Source organism: Periplaneta americana, chromosome 6 (genome assembly GCF_040183065.1).
Source record: "Periplaneta americana isolate PAMFEO1 chromosome 6, P.americana_PAMFEO1_priV1, whole genome shotgun sequence".
NCBI lineage: Eukaryota > Metazoa > Arthropoda > Insecta > Blattodea > Blattidae > Periplaneta > Periplaneta americana.
Window position 1 is genome coordinate 2,017,104 of NC_091122.1, and position 26,995 is coordinate 2,044,098.

Below are 26,995 nucleotides of genomic sequence, written 5' to 3' on the forward strand. Positions count from 1 at the left end.
TGCGATAAGCAGCCATGATTGGTTGAAATACGTCCTTTCGTACCGTTTCATTGGTCAAAAGTAGTATGACGTAGTAAAAGTGTAATAGTCAAAGTAAATTTCATTAGGCCTATAAAATTAAATTACCCCTGGACCAAAACACTTTCTCTTAAATTAGGGGTTGCTCTTTACACGAAAAGTGTATGTACGCGGTGCAGAATAAATTGCATTATAAAAAGAAATTTCCCCTGGACCAAAATATTCTTGCCTTACACAAGGAAGTGTTTTTCCCTCAAAGCGTATGCTGCAAGCGGTGCAGGCATTGCAACAGGCTGTAGCAGCAGTAATGACGTGTGTCAGTAACTTAAATTTTTATTAGTTTATTTCTTAGAAAATGGTAACAGTCGCCATCTAAAATACAGACACAGTATTTCTGGTCACGTTGAGAATGTTAATTGTAAGTAGACCTTCTTATTCAACGGCCCATTCTTCTCCATATCCACATTTCAAATGATTCTAGTCGCTTCTCTTCACTTCTTTGCAATGTCCATGTTTTTTCCCCATATAGTACCACACTCTAGTTCGATTAATTAAAATGTGTCTCAGTGAAACTTACAGCAGAGTCCGTATAGGTCAGTTTCTATCTGATACTTTTCGAATTCACTGCGGGCTAAAGCAGGGAGATGCACTATCACCTTTACTTTTTAACTTTGCTGTAGAATATGCCATTAGGAAAGTCCAGGATAACAGGCAGGGTTTGGAATTGAACGGGTTGCATCAGCTGCTTGTCTATGCGGATGACGTGAATATGTTAGGAGAAAATCCACAAAAGATTAGGGAAAACGCGGAAATTTTACTGGAAGCAAGTAAAGAGATAGGTTTGGAAGTAAATCCCGAAAAGACTAAGTATATGATTATGTCTCGTGACCAGAATATTGTACGAAATGGAAATATAAAAATTGGAGATTTAACCTTCGAAGAGGTGGAAAAATTCAAATATCTTGGAGCAACAGTAACAAATATAAATGACACTCGGGAGGAAATTAAACACAGAATAAATATGGGAAAAGCGTGTTATTATTCGGTTGAGAAGCTTTTATCATCTAGTCTGCTGTCAAAAAATCTGAAAGTTAGAATTTATAAAACAGTTATATTACCGGTTGTTCTGTATGGTTGTGAAACTTGGACTCTCACTTTGAGAGAGGAACATAGGTTAAGGGTGTTTGAGAATAAGGTGCTTAGGAAAATATTTGGGGCTAAGAGGGATGAAGTTACAGGAGAATGGAGAAAGTTACACAACACAGAACTGCACGCATTGTATTCTTCACCTGACATAATTAGGAACATTAAATCCAGACGTTTGAGATGGGCAGGGCATGTAGCACGTATGGGCGAATCCAGAAATGCATATAGAGTATTAGTTGGGAGACCGCAAGGAAAAAGACCTTTGGGGAGGCCGAAACGTAGATGGGAGGATAATATTAAAATGGATTTGAGGGAGGTGGGATATGATGGTAGAAACTGCATTAATCTTGCATAGGATAGGGACCGATGGCGGGCTTATGTGAGGGCGGCAATGAACCTTCGGGTTCTTTAAAAGCCATTTGTAAGTAAGTAAGTATAGTACCACACTCTTAATTAACTGGATTATTTGACAAAATTGTGTAATATTTACTGTAATGAATTAACTTGTTAAATGTTATGTTATTGTTAAAATAAGTTTGTGTCACGATGTGACTTTTGTCATAAGATAAAGCGACAATAAATTAATTAAAGAAAAAAGTGCTACAGTCCACACATAGCAATTCACTAATCTTCTCCTTAGTTCTTTTTCCAGAGGTCCGCAGAAGATGCTCCTTTTTCTATTAAAAGCTTCCTTGGCCATTGCTATCCTCCTTTTGACTTCCTGGCAGCAGCTCATGTTACAGCTTATAGTACACCCCAAGTATTTGAAGCTGTTCACTTGCTCTATTATTTTATTTTATTTTTACTTATTCATTTATTTAACCTGGTAGAGATAAGGCCATCAGTCCTTCTCTTCCCCTCTACCAGGGGATTACAACTGCAATCTTAAGAATACAATTACAATTATAATTACAATTAATATTAAATTTACAAATACAATAAAAATCAAAGTACTAAAAGATTAACTGATTAATAAAACCTAGACAGTTTATTGTAAAAGCTAAGAAGAGAGAAGCATTTCTTTTATTGATTAAGTAAAAATTAAACCTACTCTACGCAGTAAGAAAATGCTTAATAAGTTTGCTTTTGAACGCTACTAAATTCCGACAGTCTCTGATGTCACTGGGTAGGGTATTCCACAAGCGCGAGAGCGAGATTGTGTATGATGATGAATACGATGATGTCTTATATGTTGGTATGGCTAGTATGCGGCTATTTTGCGTGCGTCTACTGCCTTATTTAGAATTCGCAACTTTACCTTCTTTATTTTTCTTCAATAGCCATGGTCTTTTCCCTCTTTTTGGAAAGTGTGAAATGAATTTGCTGTTCGTTATTGCATCAACTGGAAATATAAATTATCTACATGCGCGCAATGTTGGCAATGGCGACAGGAATAAAAATTTCACGTGCGCGCAATGTGAATGTACTCTGTTAAGAACCTGTTGTCCCATTTTAACCTGGTGCACAATATAGGGCTACCTGAACAGCACACTTTTCAAGAATTGCAGCATACGAGACTGTTGTACTTATTTCGAAACCTGGAATGCGTAGTCAGTCAAATTCTGCGAACAATGAGAAAGCAAGTTGACTTCTCATCACCCCAGAGTTGACGTATTACATAGTAAGGATGAGTTACAGATGTCCCCTCTGAACGATCTTGATGGGAGGGAAATGAATTAGACCTCCTTGCTTTGCGGTTAACACAAACTGACGTACTCCATAGTTATGATGAATGTCATGTGCAATAGATTGCGCCAAATCCTGGGTCTTATGGTGATATAAATCTTATGGGCGCGTTGATTGCTTCTTCGTCATTCATTTCTTTTTAAAGCACGTCAGTTGTTATCAGATGCCGGCTTATCTGGCTAATCCTTCTTGAGGTGAGGTTGCCATGACAACCGTATCGGCCGATAAAATAAGCGATTGCAGGTCCGAGTCTAGAGACATCGTAGTGAGCCTTTTCTTTTCGCCGACGGTGTATCGACTGTCAAGTGCATTTAACAGCAGCGATGGTAAATCTGGGAGAAGTCGTCAAGTCACGCAACTTTTTGCTGAAGTTGTTGGAGCTGGTGAGTTTCTTGTGATCGAGGTTTATAGAGTTCTAGTTTTTAATTTACACAAGGCAAAAGGCAGATAAATTCATTACTACATCACCTCGCCTTCTGTACAAACAGATCAACATCAGTCAACCTCTGTCACCTAAACCGTGCCTCATGAAACACACTTCAAAGTCTTAAGTACCAATTACTTACTTACTTACTGGCTTTTAAGGAACCCGGAGGTTCATTGCCGCCCTCACATAAGCCCGCCATCGCTTCGGTCCCTATCCTAAGTAAGATTAATTCAGTCCCTAACATCATACCTCACTTCCTTCACATGCATTTTAATATTATCCTCCCATCTATGCCTCCGCCTCCCCAAAGGTCTTATTCCCTCCGGCCTCCCAACTTGTACTCTATACGCATTTCTGGATTCACGAATTCGTGCTACATGCCCTGCTCATCTCAAACGTCTGAATTTAATGTTCCTAATTATGTTAGGTGAGTACAATACGTGCAATGGGTGAAAAGCAATAATTTTAATTTTATCTAGTTAATTGGTACTTAAGGCTTTTTTGAAGGATTCGTTTTATATGATATTCTTATTGAATTTGGTATTCCCAAGAAACTAGTTCGATTAATTAAAATGTGTCTCGGTGGAATGTACAGCAGAGTCCGTATAGGTCAGTTTCTGTCAGATGCGTTTCCAATTCACTGTGGGCTAAAGCAAGGAGATGCACTATCACCTTTACTTTTTAACTTCGCTCTAGAATATGCCATTAGGAAAGTTCAGGATAACAGAGAGGGTTTGGAGTTGAACGGGTTACATCAGCTTCTTGTCTATGCGGATGACGTGAATATGTTAGGAGAAAATCCACAAACAATTAGGGAAAACGCGGAAATTCTAGTTGAAGCAAGTAAAGCGATAGGTTTGGAAGTAAATCCCGAAAAGACAAAGTATATGATTATGTCTCGTGACCAGAATATTGTACGAAATGGAACTATAAAAATTGGAGATTTATCTTTCGAAGAGATGGAGAAGTTGAAATATCTTGGAGCAATAGTAACAAATATAAATGACACTCGGGAGGAAATTAAACACAGAATAAATATGGGAAATGCCTCTTATTATTCGGTTGAAAAGCTTTTATCATCCAGTCTGCTGTCAAAAAATCGGAAAGTTAGAATTTATAAAACAGTTATATTACCGGTTGTTCTTTATGGTTGTGAAACTTGGATTCTCACTGTGAGAGAGGAACATAGGTTAAGGCTGTTTGAGAATAAGGTGCTTAGAAAAATATTTGGGGCTAAGAGGGATGAAGTTACAGGAGAATGGAGAAAGTTACACAACGCAGAACTGCACGCATTGTATTCTTCACCTGACATAATTAGGAACATTAAATCCAGACGTTTGAGATGAGCAGGGCATGTAGCACGTATGGACAAATCCAGAAATGCATATAGAGTGTTAGTTGGGAGGCGGGAGGGAAAAAGACCTTTAGGGAGGCTGAGATGTAGATGGAAAGATAATATTAAAATGGATTTGAGGGAGGTGGGATATGATGATAGAGAATGGATTAATCTTGCACAGGATAGGGACCGATGGCGGGCTTATGTGAGGGCGGCAATGAACCTCCGGGTTCCTTAAAAGCCAGTAAGTACTAATCATCATCTTGTGAACCAGATCTGATCATGCGCACTGCCTCCTTTCTGGGACGTGTAAAGTATCTGTGCGACTAAATTTTCTCTAAGACTGTACGCACCCCCAAGTCAAATGAAGGGCTTCTGAATAAATTTGAACTTTACTGACGAATTCATTGCCCGTATTGGATGTGAGGAGGGACTGAGTTCAATTCGGCGTGCTTGCAGCTGTTGGCCATCATCAGCGTAGGTCTCTCGTCCGATGCCTTAGTGGGCGACACGATGGAGAAGATCGCCGTGGTGGACGGTACCCTGGTGAGCTCCATCTTGCTGGCCGCGGTGCTGATCGCCGGGGAGTTCCTGGGCACGCCCGTCGATAAGGTCCTGCACATGATGGTGGCTGGAGTCTTGGCGGTGCTCTCCATCGCTGCCGGCGCCATCATGATCGAGATCTGGGACTCGCAATCACCTATTATCCCCGACAGGGTGGTGGGTGCCGGCGTCTTGGCCCTCTTCAACGGCGTCGTCTACATAGTGGACTTCATCCTCAACTTCATTCGCTGATTGCGGGTTGCGTCGGGAGAAGGCGTCAGTATCAACTCAAGTCATCTGTCACATGGGTGGTTCTTCCTCTCATTTATGCGTGCTTTCCTGTTTCAATTTAAAAACAAATACGTATTTTTTGTGAACTTAATTCTCCAGCCTTGTGATTTCTTCAATCTGTGTGCATCTTCGAAAAACTCGAGGGACGTCATTTCAGATCTTGCTTGGGACGGGGGCAAGATTTTTTGGACAAGACCTTGTAGGGTAGTAGGCATATATGGCGTGATATTACTCCCTCCATACTTCCTCTGAAATGAACTGTTTTCCATACCGTAAACTGGGGTAAACTTGACAGCTGTGGTGGACTTCACCGCCAGATCATGTATCTAACAGATTGGCCATCGCAATGTTAAAAACGGTAACGTATGTAAATGCATATATTTTTGCTAATAATTGAAGACTCCACTGCAAGAATGATAGATGTCATTTGGAATGCATTTCTCAGGAGAAGCAATTGAAAGTTTGAAACGCTTAGCGCTCAAAGCTTAACTGTGATTTTCCGATCATTACTGGACAATGACTATCAGTGTTAATGCCATATAACTCTCTATGTACATTCTATATGTCTTAAGCTATGCATTGACAGTCTTGGTTCATTTTCGACAAGAAAGTGACATCCATCATTCTTGCAGTGGACACTTCAATTGTGACATAAAATGTAATATAAACAGATAAAACTTTGGCTCACCCCTGAAAGAGTAGAACTCGTGCTCAGGGGAGGATTCCAGAATTTAAATTAAGAAGTATATAGTACAGTTGTATTATGTCTACTACACAATAAAAATATATAAATTTAAATTTACAATATTTCATTATTTATAAAATCCATACATAACTTTTTAAATTTAATACTAGAACTATTAGAATTGACAAGATTAGGATATTTAAATATAAATTTGTTATATATATTTGGGCCTGAATTACTACTGTGATTAAAAACTTTAGCAGTGTTCCATTTTGGTTCTAACAATTTGCATACCTTTTGTTTCATAACTATGAGAATACAATTCAAAATTATTTTGATTTTCATGTATGAATTTTATTAATAGACAGCAATATAATACATTTGTGTGACTTTAAGAACATTAAAATCTAAAACAACAACAGAGATGAGAACGCTCAGGAATATTACGGGATACACAATACATGACAGACAAACAAATGAAGAAATTAGAAGAAAATGTGGAATACAAGACGTGGCAAAATGGATTAAAAGAATAAGAAAACGATGGAGAGATCACGTTTCAAGAATGTCACACGAACGGCTTCCAAAAATCGCAATGGTAGGAAAACTAGACACCCCAAGACCTTTGGGACGTCCTCCAAAACGTTGGAGAGAAAGCTGGTCACCATAAGAATAAGGCAACGTTGAAAAAGACAGGATTTATCCTACAATCTGAAGAAGAAGAAGAAAGTCTAAAAAACACTTTTTGAGATGGAAAATCAATAGGTTTATGAAGACATATTTTAATTATTTTATTTCTGTAATAAATAAAGTAGATTAAAATTGGTTTTAAATAAGCTACCCCATGTGGAAGAGAAGAACCACCAGGATACCCACCGTCGATTCGAAACGACCGCTAGATGGAAGTAAAGTTTCTCCATGCAATTCAAATGAGAGTTATACGTGACTTCTTTTGCAGCAGCTAGATGGCAGCATAGTGAAATTAATTGGTGAAAGTTGTTGCCGTCAAAGCCTATAGGCTGAGCAATCTATTATACAGTATATGTGATCGGGACTTCACTATATATTGGAAAAAAAAAAAAAAAAAAAAAAAAAAAAAAAAAAAAAAAAAGGATTTAAACCGAATGACAATGTTGCTTTGCTGCATGAAATTTGTTTCTTGTGGTAAAAATTAGTCTATCTGAAATCTTAAACTCGGGGGGGGGGGACACAAATTGCCCTCTCCCTTTTCCCTCTTATTGATGCCATTCGTATCAGTGCAGATTTGGAAGTGCCTGTTAGTTTACGTGGAAACAGTCAAATGACGTCAGTGGTGCCCTCAGCAAGACAGTCCTGATAAAAGTGTGCTTTTCAGGACAGTTCCTTTCTTGAACTTCATTTGTTCAAATTAACATATTAAAATTACCCTACGCGTGATCAAGTGTTCCAAAGGAATGTGGTGGTTTTCAGTCTGCCATATTGGAAAGCTGTATTCTCTCAGGAAAGAGGACCGCAACACAGAAATGGAAAACTGAACCGTTCGTTTTACGAGGCTTTGCATCAGAGATGACAATTGTGAACCATGATATACAAGAAAAGTGAAAATACAACTGTTCGAGTGGACCATACTTTACTGCACATATATCAGAATATCATGATCTTGTACATTTTTAGGGGAGAGTCGGGTAGTATCGGACATCGGGTAATATCGGACAATGAGTTTCTTTCTTCTACCACACGATGATAGTACCTTATTGACATGGTTACGTTTCTGTGATGTCGCATAGAGAAACGTAACCATGTCATTCAGGTATTACCATGTGGTGGTAGATGAAAGAAACGCACTGTCCGATACTACCCAACTCTCCCCTAATGAATTAGGTTATATATGTATAGAAAGTGCTCCAAAAGTCCAGGCATTGAAGGGTGGGTTGAGGTAATTTGGGTAAAAAAAAACTTTTTTTTTTAGTTTAGAGGCCATAGCCTGTTACCACGATAAAACTTTCCAGTCAGTTTTTATATATTAGCACTGTGATCTTTTAGAATGATTCTATTGCATTTTCAAATATGTTGGTCTCTTCTTATAACAACAGCCCTACGTTTATGGATGGGAAAGTTTGGGTAGTCTATAATGTGTATTATTGTAGAAAAACATGATTTAAAATTCTTATAAAATGAAATTATCCCAACCATAGGTTAGTATGTGTATCCTAGAACAGAAGGTAGAGGTTAGGTGGACATTTAAAAATTTTAGTTAGACCTAACGAGATAAAAAAAGAATTCAACCTATACTTAAGTTGTTGATAAGGCATTTTTGTAAACTTAAAATATCTCCCATTAAAATGAGGGACAGAAAACACTTGGAATATATATTTGTTTTTCATCAATCCATAATTTGTGTACGTGGCATGATCTGGAACGAAAACTAGGTTAGTTGACCCAATTACCCCACGTTTGTAAATTACTAACAAACTATTAATGATAAAACGTATTCTAACCTTGTGTTGGTTCCCAACGATATTGCTTTGAATCTGATGGGTCATTTCACACACTGCTGAACGAAAATCAGTTTGTTTTACCAGGCAGTATCACCGTGATCAACACAATTTTTAACATTCCATGACAAAAAATTGTAAAATAGACAATATATTACATTGGTATGTGTTTGGAGATTAGGTAAAGTTTTATTCAGTCGATTATAACATACTCAAATTACCTCACTGTGCCCAAATTACCCCGACCCAACAATTTAAGGGATGTTAGAAGATGCCAAAACTAACATTTTTTGTCAGACAACATAGGGTAGACGTCGCCCCTTAGCCCGCTAGACGGCGTTAGAGTTGGAAACTCTGAATCACATAAAGCACGTCACCGTATAGCTGTTGTCTGCCACTCTGTGCATAGTTAGAGAAGGTGTTCAAAGTGAGCACACTTGAACTCTGAACACATCGACGAACATCGCTTGATAGACTCTTTCAAAGATCCCAGGGATTTCACATATCGAGTCCGCTGCTGCAGAAATCCTATTTCGTAGGTCCTCATCATTCACAGGAGTGGCGTACACTAACATACTCATCTGTCCCCACAAAACATCCAGGCCGGTGTGAGATCGGGAGGTCTTGTTGGCCAAGCAACAGGTCCGCCACGGCCAATCCACCTGTCTGGAAAGACATTGTCCAGAAAAGCACGAGCATTATGTGTGAAATGTTCTGGGTGGTCATCATGTTGCGTTGCCTTACCGACAAGGGAACCTTCTCCAGTAGATGGGGGACGGTATCCTGTAGAAGATGCATGCGGTTTTCGCTGTTGAGACGAGGTGGAACTCTCTAACGCCGTCTAGCGGTATAACGGTGCAACTACGACCCTAAAGTTGTTTTAGTCTCTTCTGTCGTCCCTTAAATTAAATGCGCGGTCTTCCGGGACACCCGGTATATATGTTAGTGTCATGTATATATATATTTTTTTCTGTACAGAACTTGAAAATCTTCTGACTAAGGATTATACAAGAAATCACTTTCCACATTTGAATTGACCTAGAAATTATTTTATTATGTAAATAAATAAATATTTTCTGTTATTTAGTTCTCTATGTTATTAAATGTAAGTTCCTTCCCTACAAATGTGTGAGTCACTTCTTAAAGGAGGGTCCTAGCCGCTACAATACGAGAAAGTTACACAGAAATTCATGCAGTGTGTATTGAAAAACAACCTCCTTCATTTACAGGCTGTCATTGAAGACAAGGTAAAAGTGGTTTCAATAAAAGGAGATAAATGGAGAGCATAATTAAATATGTAAAGGAGATTGGTGTTCAATAATTTTTTGTAAGTTTTTCGTGCGAAAGATCTCCTTAAATATAGAGGTGATGACACAAAATTCTGTTATACAGGAAATTCGTATAGTGACTACGTTCACTAAATTAAAGGGCAAGGTTCGAAGCTGGATTTGAGACATTTATATCGTAGTGTGAGTAGAATAGGTCACCCCAGGTACCCTCTTTTCGGAAGTTGTAAGATTTAACGTAAAGTAGTTACATTGCTTGTTTCATCTATACTAATAATAAATTAATAAATCTGTAGCCAAAATTTTTCTGGTAATTTTCGATTTTCCAAAAATAATTAGTGTTAACATGTATAATTAACCATCCTGAAACCGAAAATCGCTTTTTTGAAATTTTTGTTTGTATGTCTGTCTGTCTGGATGTATGTTTGTTATCTTTTCACGCGATAATGGATGAACGGATTTCGATGAAAATTGGAATATAAATTAAGTTCGTTGTAACTTAGTTTTTAGGCTATATGGCATTCAAAATACAGTATTTAAAAGGGGGGTTATAAGGGGGCCTGAATTAAATAAATAGAAATATCTCGCTTATTATTGATTTTTGTGAAAAATGTTACATAACAAAAGTTTCTTTAAAAATGATTTCCGATAAGTTTTATTCTATGCAACATTTTCATAGGGCTGATATTTAAGGATATGGAAAACTTTTAAAATAACAATACAATACATTTTCGCCGCCGCCTCAGATTATAGCGTTGTTGTTCCTGCAGTAACTCCTATGTGCAAAATATAAAATTTTTGAGTAGGAAGAAAAAACACATTTATTCATTCCATGGCAATGGTACATAGGAGATCGTGAATTCTTACATTTTCGAAAGAAAGAAATATAATTACATATCACTATAAATGCTGTATCACTATTTAAGTTATTTGAAGGTTTCAGAACCATAGTGGGCCAAGCGCCATTTACTGAAGACGTAGAAAACAAAGATTAAAATTAAGTTATTACCATAATTCAATGGAAACATATAGCAAGTATAAAGTTTACACATTAAAACTAAATGATGTCAATCTTCATTAAACTATGGTTGCATGTAATAACAATTAAGAAACATGTTAAAGGAATTGTCATTGCACCAAATGAGTGTCTCTTGATCAAAATGATCGTATTTTATTTTTTTAAATACAATTTAAATTAAGTAACATATTAAACGATTTATCCTTCTATCAAACACGAATGTTCCCTGGATCAAATGTCCTATTTTAATTACGTAATTACTTTATATTTATTTCTAACGGCTGCAGCGGAGCGCACGGGTACGGCTAATATAAAATAAATTAATAAATTGTAATATTTCAGTCTAAGAACATGACATGTTATCAGATGGTTCTGCTGCACTTATTTCGATACCTGGATTATGTACTCGGTCAAAGTCTACCAACAATGAGGAAGCAAATTCTTTAGTTATCTCTGCTATGCCAGTTGACGTGGTTCATAATTGCGATAAATAAATGTCGGCAGCAAACAAGCAATAGATTGCTCCAATTCCTGGCATTTCCTGGGTCTGATGACGATATAAATCTTGTGGGCGAGTTGATTGCTTTCTTAGTCATTAAATTTTTCTTGCAACATGTCAGTTATCTGTTAAGCTGTTATCAGATGGATAATCCTTCTTGAGGTGAGGTTACCATGGCAACAGTATCGGCCGATAATACGGCGATTGCAGCTCTGGGCTTAGAGGGATCGTAGTGAACGTTCTCTTTTTGGCGACGACGTACCGACTGCCTAGTGTATTTAACAGCTGGGATGGTGAAACTGGGCAACATCAAGTCACGAAACTTTCTGCTTAAAGTGGTGGAGCTGGTGAGTTTCCAGATTTCTAGTCAAATACTGTCGTCATTGCTCTAGTCTAGAGTAAGAGCATTTCGTCCTGGTATTTTGTGTGTCAAGGAATATTTGGAAATAAAATAGCAGAAACAAAGTAATTATAGACTCTGCGCTGTGTTGACCACACGTCCAGAGATCCCCGCATTTTTTTTTTTTTACATTATGGAAACGAAAACTTGGACAACAAATTGTTACTATGGAAACCACAAAACCTTACAATCACCGCCTTCTGGAAACCTCTTTAGCAACATTAAACTGCTCCTACACGAACAAATGTTCGTCAAATTCAGCGATTCACTTAACAATCGAGACAAATCGATTGGAGATTCACTTCCGTGCAACGCAAGAACAATCAAATTGGTGATCAAGGGCTGATTTGATCTGCATTTCTGCAACCGCGCCTACACTACTGGAAGTCTTTGATTGCTTTCAAAGTAAATAAGGAAATGTTGTAATCTAATCGATCAAAGGCTTGACAATTCTTTCAAGGAATTAACTAATGGGATTCGTAAAGAGTATGGCGCCAATAACCACACTGAAGATGTGAGTTGTTGTACATTGTAATTGTACGGATCCTGGAGGAAACTCAAACCCACTAATAATTCTATGATAATTCTTTTACACATAACGAAAGGTACGTAAAATATATCTTTGTAATGCTATGTAGCGTATATTTACTTTCAGATCTGTCTAGATTTGTTTATGTTCACTTGTTATTCCCGTAATCAATCGCAGAACCAAGTCAATGTCCTCGTACTAGTTTACGTCCGCGGCCTATGTACCATCCTGCAATCAACATCTGTAATCGGTCCCCAACATTACAAGTCTACTAATAAGTAGTAGTAGTAGTAATAATAATAATAATAATAATAATAATAATAACTTACTTACAAATTGCATTTAAGGAACCCGAAGGTTCATTGCCGCCCTTACATAAGCCCGCCATTGGTCCCGATCCTGTGCAAGATTAATCCAGTCTCTATCATCATATCCCACCTCCCTCAAATCCATTTTAATATTATCCTCCCATCTACGTCTCGGCCTCCCCAAAGGTCTTTTTCCCTCCGGTCTCCCAACTAACACTCTATAATAATAATAATAATAATAATAATAATAATAATAATAATAATAATCTATATATAATTTGAACTGGTAATGGAAATTACGGGAAAACGGCTGAACGGATTTTAATGAGTGACCCCTCATTTTCATGCCCAGCATCCAAAGTTTTTCGGAAAAATAGTAGTTTTCAGTGAAATGTCAATTTTCCTACATAGGCCTAATTTTCCTATTTTCCAAAATCCATCTCTTGTCAGTTTTGAGAACTAATTTTATTGAGTCACGGCCGACTTGATTGAATTTCAGAACAAAACACACACTACAATAAACAATAGGCTATTACACGAAGGCCATGACCTGCAGGATTGCTGACATATTTAGAGCTCAATTCAATTTGTTATTAAAAACTGATTCTACAGTGTATAATTTTCTGAGTACAACTGTGTATTGGATATTCAAATCTACGAAACTTGAGGTGGTTTGGTGACATTATTACCATTAGAAATTAAATATTATTATAGTTAATATCATGATGCATCTATTTTTCATTAATTGTACATAATATTGATGCTATATTGATGACATGAAAGTGAAACGTTTTGAGGTTATGTAAGTAAATGTAGAGAATATCTTAATTTAGATCTTCATTTCTATAATTTACTGACTGGCTGCTATATATAACTACAAAACTTAAGTAAGATAATAATATTGTTATTAAAAATCAAATATTTTTATAATTATTAACCCAGTGGGGTTGGGTCTTTTTCATATACTTAATGGCGGTGTGGTGTAGATATTGATATGTGTCATTGTCTTCAGTATTGGCTCGAGAGAGCGCAAAAATTACAGTTCCTAAGGAAAGACCAAAAGGTATTACTTACTGATAAAATAAGAGGCCTACAAAATTTTGTAGTCTCCAGATCATTTCAGCAAGATCTCTTAGTAGAATAAAATGATTTTACGCTCTACATTTCAAGTTCTACATGCAGCAGCTATACGAAAATGCTATTGTTCGAAAGCTTAGCAAACCTGACATTTTTTTTAACTTTTGCCTACAATCCACAATGACCTGAAATAGCTACTGCTATCGTCCTGACATTGATACTTGCGTTTTCGCGTTGAAAGTCAAAAACTGAAGTTGGATAGGTTCAAGAGAAAGTATTTGGCCTAAAAAAATCCATTCAGAGGGAGTATGTTTCATTATTATGGAAGCAAATATTCTTCGTTGAAAATAAATCTGAAAAATTTTTATTTGAACGTCTAACGAACTTAGTTTGCAGCAGCATTTGCTTCAGAAGCCACTAGTAATAATAATAATAATAATAATAATAATAATAATAATAATAATAATAATAATAATACAGTATTTACCTATGCACTTAAGCCTACATACAACACCATTTGTAACAAATTTTCTGCAAAAAGAATTCGAAATTGGCCTATAAGAAGCTAAAGAGTACTTGGAATATCAGAAGTAGTTCGGAACCCCTGACGGTGTCGCACGGAATTAGGCAGGCTCTGTGGCGACCATTTCTTGCGATATTTTTAATAGCAATAAATGACCGTCCAGAACTCATTAAAGCAATAACAATTATGTATGGAGATGACACTACTTTCCTATGTTCTTCCTATGCTCTAAATCATTTAGGCTACATGCTCTCAACAACGCTACAGTGCACAGAATTTTAAGGTTCTATCAACCTTGAACGTTCCCTTGTAAGTTTATGTGCATGGTCGCTACTTGAAGAATAATTTGGCGGCTGCAACGTATTTTTTTTATTTCTCTCAGACAGGCTCACATCTGCACGTTTTGAACATTGCACGTATTCCAACTCGTGTTCTTCTGTCCGTGAGAGTTATTATTGTTTAGTCAACTGTCCGAAGACAGGTCTGAACTTCATAAGTGATACCAAGAAGGCACCACTTATGAGGCAACCAGGTCAGGAGATAATGGATTAGGGCGACCAGTTCATTTCCTCCTTAGACTCCCAAACTGGAATAACCAAGTAACCCATATTACCAAAAAAGTGCTTTCCATACTACATTCCTTAAACAGCATTCGAAAATTCCTCCCGCTATCACTCAAGAAAATACTAGTGGAAACGCTAGTAATGCCCCACTTCGATTATTGTGATTCTCTACTGACCGACCTCAATGCCAACCAGTCGCAAAGATTACAACGTGTTCATAATTCTTGTGTTCGCTTCGTCTGCGATGTCCGTCGCGCTGACCACATTACCCCATCCTTCCAAACTCTAAACTGGCTACGGCTTAACGAACGTAGAAATTTTCATTCTCTTGTTCTCCTTTTCCAAGTCCTTCACACTTCTACACCTACCTACCTTGCCTCCCGTTTCAGTTACCTGTCATCATATCATAATCTCTTCACACGCACGCAAAATAGCCGCATACTAGCCATACCAACACATAAGACATCATCGTATTCATCATCATACACAATCTCGCTCTCGCGCTTGTGGAATACCCTACCCAGTGACATCAGAGACTGTCGGGATTTAGTAGCGTTCAAAAGCAAACTTATTAAGCATTTTCTTACTGCGTAGAGTAGGTTTAATTTTTACTTAATCAATAATAGAAATGCTTCTCTCTTCTTAGCTTTTACAATAAACTGTCTAGGTTTTATTAATCAGTTAATCTTTTAGTACTTTGATTTTTATTGTATTTGTAAATTTAATATTAATTGTAATAATTATAATTGTAATTGTATTCTTAATATTGTAATTGTAATCTCCTGGTAGAGGGGAAGAGAAGGCCTGATGGCCTTATCTCTACCAGGTTAAATAAATAAATAAATAAATAAATCTATACTAATAATAAATCTGTAGCCGAAATTTTTCTGGTAATTTTCGATTTTACAAAAATAATTGGTCCTAACATATATAATTAACCACCCTGAAACCGAAAATAGCTTTTTTGAAATTTTTGTTTGTATGTCTGTCTGTCTGTCTGTCTGTATGTTTGTTACCTTTCCACGCTATAATGGCTGAACCGATTTCGATGAAAATTGGAATATAAATTAAGTTCGTTGTAACTTAGATTTTGGGCTATATTGCATTCAAAATACATTATTTAAAAGGGGGGTTATAAAGGGGTCTGGATTAAATAAATCGAAATATCTCGCTTATTATTGATTTTTGTGAAAAATGTTACATAACAAAAGTTTCTTTAAAATTGATTTCTGATAAGTTTTATTCTTTGAAAAGTTTTGATAGGACTGATATTTAATGAGATAAATGAGCTTTAAAGTTAAAATAACTGCCATCTAAGGCCGTGTAATGAATTAAAAAACAAATGACTTCGTCTATAAGGGGCCTTGGACACAACAATCGGAAACTATGAAACATAGCCTACAGACAATGTTTCTGTGTTTGTATGAAGTAATATCGGAAGCTAAATTAACTGATTTGTATAATTAATTATTATTTCATCATTGGAAAGTGTAGTTTCTCTGGATGGACATAATGCTATAATGTTATTACAGTAACTTGTGAGTGAATTGAGGACAGGTAAGATTAAAATAGCTTCTCATGCACAGAAAACTTGATAGGTTATTCTGTATATTCATTTTCTGTATTTCTTATAATAATGTTTATGAATATATTCCTTTTTATCTCAGAGAATTAACGAACAACGAGAGTGTATTGATTTAGTATGCAGTAATAGTACGTTAGCTTAGTAATCCATTATTGTATAATTCAAATTTTAACTATGCTCAATTGAATCGTGTTAAAATACATAAAATACATATGCAATAAATGCAATGCAAAAAATTGGGTAATGAGCCAAGCAGATTATGTTGCGCTGTTGTAAAAGCTGTTCCTCCTGAGATTCAAGAGCTCCCACAACAAATTAAAAACTTTCTAATTCGAGTACATCCGTTATCAACACACTTTTTACATAATATAATATAATATAATATAATATAATATAATATAATATAATATAATATAAACATAATAATAAATCTGTAGCCAAATTTTTTTTGTTAATTTTAGCTTTTCCAAAAATAATTGGTAATAACAATTAAGAAACATGTTAAAGGAATTGTCATTGCACCAAATGAGTGTGTCTGGATCAAAATGATCGCATTTTAATATTTTAAACACAATTTAAATTAAGTAACATATTAAACGATTTATCCTTCTATCAAACACGAATGTTCCCTGGATCAAATGTCCTATTTTAATTATGTAATTACTTTATATTTATTTCTAACGGGTGCAGCGGAGCGCACGGGTACGGCTAGTAAATAAATAAATAAATAAATAAATAAATAAATAAATAAATAAATAAATAAATATTACTTTGACCCAAGAGGTTTCAGGCACTCTGTATATAAATGGCGGTTAAGTCGGTCACGACGGCGTGTGCTTGCAGTTGCTGGCGGTCCTGAGTTTAGCCCTCGGGAAGGGCGAATGGGTGAGCACCACTCGACGTAAGGCAACCGTGGTGTACGGCACCCTGTTGGGCAGCGTGGTGCTGGGCGTGGTGGGGGTCGCTGGCGAGGTGCGGGGTTCGCCCCTGGACAGGGCCCTGCAGAGGATCGTGGCCGGGTCGTTGGCATTGCTGTCCCTCACCGCCGGCGCCATCATGGTCGAGGCTTGGTACAAGTTACCCTACAGCGTCCCTGACAGGGTGCTGGGAGCGGGCGTCATGGCGCTCGCCAACGGCGCCATCTTTGTGGTCGACCTTCTCACGTTGACAGCAGGTTGCGTTAGAACGAAAAGATCAGCATCACATCATGATCTTCATATACTTTAATACAGGGTGTCCCCAGAATATCTCTGTGATTACAAACGGAAGTCGTATGCACACGAAAATGGTGTCACCGAGAAGAGCAATTCAAAAAGTTTATAGTACATCCTCATGTGCCCCCCCCCGTCATACAGCAGACGTACACCACACTCTCTACAGCATGTCTACTGGAATGGACTGATTGGCACTGCAGATACGATGTCGCAGTTCTGGAAGATTCTGAGGCAGTGGAGGTACATAGATTTAAACCTATAGTCACAAACACTGAAGTCCGGGGACCTGGGTGGCCACTTGGAGAAGATGTCTTGGTCTCCAGCGCGTTCAATCCAACCGTTTGGAGATCCTCTGTAATATCTAAGAGACAGTGGAACCAGACAAGATATCAGATGTTCCTTATCCCTCATTGATGAGGTAAATGTGAAAAAATATAGAATTATGTGTAATACATAATAAATTAGTATATAAAGATATAATCCATTGTATAATTGAGACTCGGAATCCAAGAGGGGCCCAATATTTAATCACTTTCACAATTTATTTCTCATGCAAAATAATTAGAAGCTTGTTGCCATGGTTATATGATAAGATGTAATGCGGATGTACTTACGAGACAAAAAATAATTAATCAGAGGCATTTTGTAGCAACAGCAAACATTTTTTTTCAATTTCCCAAAAGTTTGATGAAATGGACTTGGGCCCCTCTTGGATTCCGGTCTCAATTGTGTATTAACTTTATTTAATATATCGATAGTGTTGAACAGCAACTTTGTACCCACAGTATGTCATAACATTCAATTTTGATATCTTGATAACTAGACTTCGTTGAATTGCCACACGCAGCATGCAATCAGGTTGCCGATGTACGGTAGTATAGAGGAGGTGAGCGACCGCCCGGTCTCGTAGTATAAGCAGTTCATGTTAAGAGATGTGACCGGTTCAAATAGATGGAGCAGCTACAGCTAATGTATACCTATGTAAGCACTTGTTTTTGCATTACTGTGGTTGGAATAGTCAAAGCTTAACATATGTTCAGTGCAGACAAGAATTCAATCAAACATACTACAATGAGAGTGTTGCTGTTCCAAACAATTGCCCCTGGAATACCCTTACCCCCGCAGCCAGTCTTGACCCGTTGGGGAACGTGGTTGGATGCTGTTAATTATTATGCAGAATATTACGGCAAAATAATGGAGGTAATTGATGCATTGGATAGCACAGACAGTTCCGCTGTTGCAGCTGTAAAATCATTGCCTTCTGAATATTGGAAGATATTCTGTTCATTGATTCTAATTTTGAAATCGTGTCCAAAAGCATCATCCTGTTAGAATCGTCTAAACTACAACACTCAGAAGCCCTTAATATAGTGGATAAAGTATCACAAACCGTTATCCAAAATAACAATTCACTAATTTCAGGAAAAGTGAAATGTAAGTCGAGAAACATTATTGCTAAAAATTCTGCCTAGTATTATGATGTACCATCAGGTCACGACAAGACGTCTGAAGTTGGTGTACTAAAAGTAGTGACTTTCGGTTCTTCAAATATGCACGTATTACATCGTGTGATGTTGAACGTACATTTTTCCATTTCGGAGGAGATTACTTTGCAGTCGCTCAAAATGTACGTAATTCTTCACTGCAATGCACATATTCAAGGATGATGTGAGTGTCTTACATTAAATTTTAAGAGTTAATATATCTCACTATAAAATAATTTTGTATTTACGTGTTTAGACATTTCCTACTTCAATGATCATTCATTATATTTCTTGAATACAGGATACAGATTTTATTGTAACCGGTGTATACTGCTCAGTCTTTACATCAGAGGCATACTCCATCCTTCGCACTCCCCCTTCTCATACAGTCTATACCGCGTGCACAGTAAACCTTACGTATCTCGTGGAAATTCCACGAAGTCTATTGATAACGAACAAATATCTGACATAGGAGGGCATTTAAATATTTGAATATCTTCTTGTGAAGTTTCTATCCATGCCTTGACATAGAATGTGATTGAAGGAGGTACGGAAATACTTTTTTTTTTTTTTTTTTTTTTTTTTCGTGCGGATAAAGGGAAATCTCATTTTGTTAATTTTTTTACATACCAGATGATTGTTCAAAACCCTCGATATACATAACAGGTTTGTTCCAGCAAGCACTTCAGAACGTTCCGAACTAATACGGAACTTCTTTCGACGCATGCGCCAGTTGTGTACGGTGTCAGAACTAGTTCGGGATTTTACATTGTTGGAACGTTTCTTGAACTCTTCTTTCACGGCCTTCGGAGTTTCTTCTCATATTAAAATTATATTCATCTTCTGAACTTGATTCTTCGTAAAACATATCACCATCACCTTTCAAATCACTCATGATCAACTATTTTTTAATTTCACCTGTCTAGACTCGAAGCATTTTAACCGTAACTTCAGATTAAACCATCTGCGCATGAGTCAACAGTTCAGAACTCCCAGTTCCTGCTCTTAATCGAGAACCAATTTCACTGGTTCCGAACGAGTTCTGAAGCACGTTGGAACAGAGAACTGGGAGTTCAGAATCAGTTCTAATCTTGTTGGAACACACATTGAGCTACTGCGCATGAGCAGGCAGTTCAGAATCTGTTCTGAACCGTGCTGGAACAAACTTAATGTCTACGGCTTTGCTTCTCAGAGGTGAATTGGTTTTCCTTTCTCTAGTCATCAAATGCTACCAAATCATTATTTGTTTTATGCTCGACCATCCCGAAATGTAGTAATTATACACCTGGTAGCAGCCCTTTAATGCACCTCATTAAAGTACACCTATTCATTATAGTTCAGTTGTTCAGCCAATGAGAAATCACCATTGTACCATTATAAAAGTGCAAGTATTGATTATTCTCGGATATGCAATCGAAAGACAACTAGCAAAACGTGACGGAGGCTGGAAATCCAATACTGTTGCAGAAGGTTATGTTCTGTTACTATAATAATTAGTGTTAATTGTAAATAATATTCAAATAAATTCAATTTGTCATCTCGTTTTTCAATTCTGAAATCGGTTTCCAGATTATATCAAGATTAATGTTCATGTTATTCTCTAGATTATATCAAGGTCAATGACATTCGTTCCTCAATACTTTCGCGTCTGCGCACATCTCACAATTTAGAAGGTCAGTTCCGCTCCTCACTTAGATAACCATAACAAGAATACTTATGAATAATTTCAAGTTAGAAATATGGTCGAGCATAAAAAGTCGCATGAAACTTGCCTATAATGGTAATTAAGACGCTCGTATGAAAATTATGAAACTCGCTAGCGCTCGTTTCATAAACAACCATACTCGCGTCTTAATTACTACCATTATAGGCTCGTTGCATAATGTACTATTAATTGGTGATGCGATCAGAAGAGATGACGATTTTAGCAACTTAAAATTAAAAATCTAACACTTTAAAAATCGATTTTAGCACTAGATGACATTTTTTAATGTTAGAATTTATTATTTTGTAGCGTCTTGCGATGGAACATTTTATGGAAAATTTTGAGGTAGAAGTTCAATCTTGTCACTGTGTTAAGAAATACATTTTCTACATTTTGCAGTTAAGATTCTTGAAAATAATAAATACATAAACGAATATAATAAAATTGCAGTGAAATGGGGACATTAAGAACCATTTGAAAAGATATGGAAGTTCGACACGCATTTAAAATCAAAACAAAAATCGCTTTATTTCAATTAAAACACCCGTTGAAAGTTTAACATGAAACAAATTTCAGCATTTCTCTCCTTCAATCTGTTTTGCCTGTTAAATAATGAATTGAACTTATTAAAAGTCATTGAACTATTGCTAGGTAACCAAGTGGACTGAATAGCTGCTTGGGCAAAGAGTGGACATTTTATTTGCATTGCTAGTAACTATAACATTTGCAGGCAGTCAGTCTGTGAATTGTCTCTAGTAATGGTTATTGAATCTTTATGAAAATAATGCTAACCACATAAAGCTGTCCGAGTCTGCAGGAATAAAATTTGAAATTATTAGTATTCAACATGGTTGTCTATGCGGATGACGTGAATATGTTAGGAGAAAATCCACAAACGATTAGGGAAAACACGGGAATTTTACTTGAAGCAAGTAAAGAGATAGGTTTGGGAGTAAATCCCGAAAAGACAAAGTATATGATTATGTCTCGTGACGAGAATATTGTACGAAATGGAAATATAAAAATTGGGGATTTATCTTTTGAAGGGGTGCAAAAATTCAAATATCTTGGAGCAACAGTAACAAATATAAATGACACTCGGGAGGAAATTAAACACAGAATAAATATGGGAAATGCCTGTTATTATTCAGTTGAGAAGCTCTTATAATCCAGTCTGCTGCCAAAAAATCTGAAAGTTAGAATTTATAAAACAGTTATATTACCGGTTGTTCTTTATGGTTGTGAAACTTGGACTCTCACTTTGAGAGAGGAACATATGTTATGGATGTTTGAGAATAAGGTGCTTAGGAAAATATTTGGGGCTAAGAGGGATGAAGTTACAGGAGAATGGAGAAAGTTACACAACGCAGAGCTGCACGCATTGTATTCTTCACCTGACATAATTAGGAACATTAAATCCAGACGTTTGAGATGGACAGGGCATGTAGCACGTATGGGCGAATCCAGAGATGCATATAGAGTGTTAGTTGGGAGGCCGAAGGGAAAAAGACCTTTGGGGAGGCCGAGACGTAGATGGGAAGATAATATTAAAATGGATTTGAGGTATGATGATAGAGAATGGATTAATCTTGCTCAGATAGGGACCAATGGCGGGCTTATGTGAGGGCGGCAATGAACCTCCGGGTTCCTTAAAAGCCAGTAAGTAAGCTAGTCAACACGGATTTATGGCATTGATCTGACGAGACATTGTTCATTTGAAGAGCTTGCGTAAGGATTTTTTTTTTACAAACAGACAAAAATATCTATAATTTTCTTAGAGAAAGAAGAAGATTTTATCATTTCATCGATATCCAGTTATAAGTGTTATTTATGTATCATTAGATTTACTTTTTATTTTAAGTCATTATCCAGCCAAACAGAGACACACCGCCCGGTCTATCGACTCTCGTTAAAAATATGAAGCGACTCTACGCCCGTTATGACAAGAGTCGCTCTCTGTTGAGAGAAATCATCTCCTTCTCCTATTTCATCAGTTGCCCGTAGATGTCTCTGTACACCGTGCCTTCACATGCTGACATCAGATGTCTGCACTAAGCAAATCACACCCAAGACTTTTGTATCACACCGGGGTTTTCAAAGTGTGAAACGCATCCTTGATCTTCTAATTAGAGCCCCGGGTTCGATTCCATCCGATCAGCTGCTATTCGTGCGTTCGTAATGGTCCGCACTAACACGTGGCATCTTGCAATGTTGCCAGATTTATCTCTCAATATAAGGAAATTCTGCTGTACATGGATGAACGTCGATATGTGCTTGAAGGCAATAGTTTTTGTTTCAGTAGGTTGTTTTACGACGCTTTATCATCTGCTATGGTTATCTAGCGTCTGAAGGAGATGAAGGTGCTAATGACGCCCGGCATTTGCCCTTAACCCTTCAGTACTCGTGCGACATATTGTACATTTGAATCCACTGCTGATTGTTACGTCATCACATCTCCGCTTCCAGTGCTAATAGCGTGAAATTTTCTGCACCTTCCTGTTACAGCTTATCTGTGATATCTGGAGTGTTTGGATGTAATTGCGGCTTTTTCTGTGTAGCCGTATATATGTTTTAGAGTGGATTACAAGTGAATCGTTTATTTCTAAAACCCCACAAGTGACAAAAACAAAACTTTTGGGAACCAATAAAAACTGTTTAGCTTGATTACTTTTTTTATTGTCAAAATGTATTTAACAAGTGATACTAGTTGCTAAATATGAGGCTTATTCACCATTAATTGTGTTTTATAATATATAAAGTAAAAATTGAAAATTTATCTTTTGAAGAGGTGGAGAAGTTCAAATATCTTGGAGCAACAGTAACAAATATAAATGATACTCGGGAGGAAATTAAACACAGAATAAATATGGGAAATGCCTGTTATTATTCGGTTGAGAAGCTTTTATCATCCAGTCTGCTGTCAAAAAATCTGAAAGTTAGAATTTATAAAACAGTTATATTACCGGTTGTTCTGTATGGTTGTGAATCTTGGACTCTCACTTTGAGAGAGGAACATAGGTTAAGGGTGTTTGAGAATAATGTGCTTAGGAAAATATTTGGGGCTAAGCGGGATGAAGTTACAGGAGAATGGAGAAAGTTACACAACACAGAACTGCACTCATTGTATTCTTCACCTGACATAATTAGGAACATTAAATCCAGACGTTTGAGATGGTCAGGGCATGTAGCACGTATGGGCGAATCCAGAAATGCATATTGAGTGTTAGTTGGGAGGCCGGAGGGAAAAGGACCTTTAGGGAGGCCGAGACGTAGATGGGAGGATAATATTAAAATGGATTTGAGAGAGGTGGGATATGATGATAGAGACTGGATTAATCTTGCTCAGGATAGGGATCAATGGCGGGCTTATGTGAGGGCGGCAATGAACCTCCAGGTTCCTTAAAAGCTAGTAAGTAAGTAGGTAGGTAAGTAAGTAAGTAGTCATCACTTTTATGGATTTATGGCACTGATCTGGCGGGGCATTGTTCAATTGAAGAGCTTGCCTAAGGAGTTTTTTTTTATTACAAACAGACAAAAATATCCATAATTTTCTTAGAGAAAGAAGAAGAATTTATCATTTTATCGATCTAGTTATTAGTGTTATTAATCTGTGATTAGATTTACTTTTTAATTGAAGTCAGCCACCGGCGTAGCTCCGTCGTTTAAGGCGCTTGCCTGCCGGTCTGAAGTTGCGTTCGGGCGCGGGTTTGATCCCCGCTTGGGCTGATTACCTGGTTGAGTTTTTTCCGAGGTTTTCCGCAACCGTAATGTGAATGCAAGGTAATCTCTGGCGAATCCTCGGCCTCATCTCGCCAAATATCATCTCGCTATCACAAATTTCATCGACGCTAAATAACCTAGTAGTTGATACAGCGTCGTTAAATAACCAACTAAAATTAAAAAAAAAAATTGAAGTCATTATCCAGCCAAACAGAGACACACCGCCCGGTCTATCGACTCTCGTTAAAAATATGAAGCGACTCTACGCCCGTTATGACAGAGTCGCTCTCTGTTGAGGGAAATCATCTCCTTCTCCTATTTCGTCAGTTGCCCGTAGATGTCTCTGTACACCGTGCTTTCACATTCTGATTTCAGATGTCTGCACTAAGCAATCACACTAAAGCTCTCTCTCTCTCTCTCTCTCTCTCTCTCTCTCTCTATATATATATATATATAAAGTCCCCCCGAAAAATTAAATTAATTAGGATGTAACATTAGAGTTTAGAGTTATATAAATCTCATGAGAGCTCGCTAACGGGTTTAGACAAGCTATATTCTGTGAACACTCCGTAAGATAGGCCTTCTTCAGACCCAGAGTCCGTGGACTGGACTATGTTCAGACCTTCTCTCATTCCAAACTGTCGCTGTGTAAACGTAGCATAAGGTTCCAGGCATGTCCTGAATGCCTGCACACTTGAACAGCAAGCAACAATGTAACAATTCAATATTACCCTTTGCAGCTGTATTGTCCTTCCCCCCCACTGAAATTTTGTAAAGTTAGAGAATGTTCTTTCTTTCTTTCTGCAAGAAAGCTAAAATGACATTAAAAATAATCTTATACAGACTCTCATGATGCACTATTTCGATTGCTGTTTTTCCTTATTAACAAATTTAAGTTGTAACTTAAATGAGAGATTGCAACGAATTCATAATGTATGTACAGGAACATCATTTTATTTTTACTAACATTTTTAATATTAACCTGGCTATACCTTTGGATCAACGCCATTTGCTATCCCCTTCCACGACTGGAGTTCGATGATACTGGCGTAATATACAAACAAATGACTTTACTAGGTATAGGAGGGAAGAAAAGTAGTTCATCCATTTATGTAAACTAGGAAATATCGCGATTTTGAGTTTGATAATTTTCATTAGGTTTTTGTGTAATCAAAATACAGTACAGTATTAACAATGAGTGTTTTTACTCACGAACTGAGCTGTCCATGCGGACGTATTCATACCTAATCCCAATTACCAGTTTAGTCCTTCGTACTAGTAACTCATGTTGAAATAATTCTGTACCTACTTTATAAAAGAGTACCTTACGTACTGTAAATTCAATCTTCACTTCTGCCCGACCCGAAAAGTTAAAATTACTCCGACATGTTATCTACTGTCCGTCCAAGTGGTTATGTCGTAGGGTCGTAGAAAGGGGGGAAATCACGTGACAGTTAATTACTTAACGAGGCCCTTTTATTTAAGTTATTTTAAACAGTTGTATAATATCACGTAGACTCCAATTCCTAACAGAAATTAATGTTCTCAGAAAAGAGCTAAGACAGCCCAGCCACTAGCTGCCGAATAAAAGCTGGTTGGGGAAACCGGGATACGACGTAGGCAAATGGACGACAGTACCTGTGCGAAAATGATATAATATTGAAAGCTCTTTCGTCACTGGAAAACGCGAACATATTTTTGGAACAAACTGTTTACTGTGACCGTAAGGCTACTATGACTGTATATGCGGTCTTGGATATGTATGGAGGACGGTTGAACTTCATTAGCAGAAGGGGTGGGAGTGAAGTACATTAAAAATCTCAGGTACAATAAAAATTGAAGTAAAAATAAAATGATGTCCCTGTATAAGATTCGTCTGTATTATTCTGCCATGCAACGCCGTCTCTTAAGCTGCTCTTGTGGGCGCGTCTAAAAGAACGAAGAATCATACACGCTCTTTCACTTCTATACAAAATTTTACTTAACTATTCTCCTGAGTATTTGTCCTCAAGCTTTCAGTTCCTCATTACGTCACGAAATCAGCATCATTCTCTTGTTTCTATTCCTCGTCACAGAACTTCCTTGTACTCACCCTCCTGACCTACACTGCATCATTGCCTCGCCTCAGCAATTCGTTATCTAGTGACTTCAGGGATTGCCGGACATTGTCACAGTTTAAAATTAAAGTAGAATAATATGTCTTATCCTAGGAAATCCGTTACTGAGAAGTTGCTAGATTTATGTTAATGTCTTATCTGTAGTATTTTAGCAATGGTTTCCTTCTGTTAGATTAACCATTTCTCTTGTCTTTGTGCCAGATACTAGAACAGCTTAGTGGTTAATAATAATGACAACGATCAGTCACGTTGTTTTGTATCTAGCTATTTGTTTTATATGTTTTTTTTTTCTTTTTTGTATCATTCCTTAACATGTTAGACCAATTATTATTATTATTATTATTATTATTATTATTATTAT

At 37.1% G+C, this 26,995-nt stretch overlaps 1 protein-coding gene across 2 annotated transcripts in view; it reads left to right on the plus strand.

Annotated features, from left to right (window-relative positions):
- The first annotated feature begins 3,074 nt into the window (after positions 1-3,074).
- Positions 3,075-26,995, plus strand: part of LOC138700892 (uncharacterized) — a 42,476-nt gene continuing 18,555 nt past the window's right edge. The window contains exons 1-2 of one of the 2 annotated variants that reach the window (XM_069827289.1): positions 3,075-3,233; positions 5,073-11,756. In XM_069827289.1, coding sequence (XP_069683390.1) covers positions 3,174-3,233; positions 5,073-5,408 — 396 coding nt within the window. In that variant the 5' untranslated portion in view covers positions 3,075-3,173 and the 3' untranslated portion in view covers positions 5,409-11,756. Of the gene's footprint in view, positions 3,234-5,072; positions 11,757-17,237; positions 19,630-26,995 lie in introns of those variants that run through there. The other variant, XM_069827288.1, reaches the window with a different exon arrangement.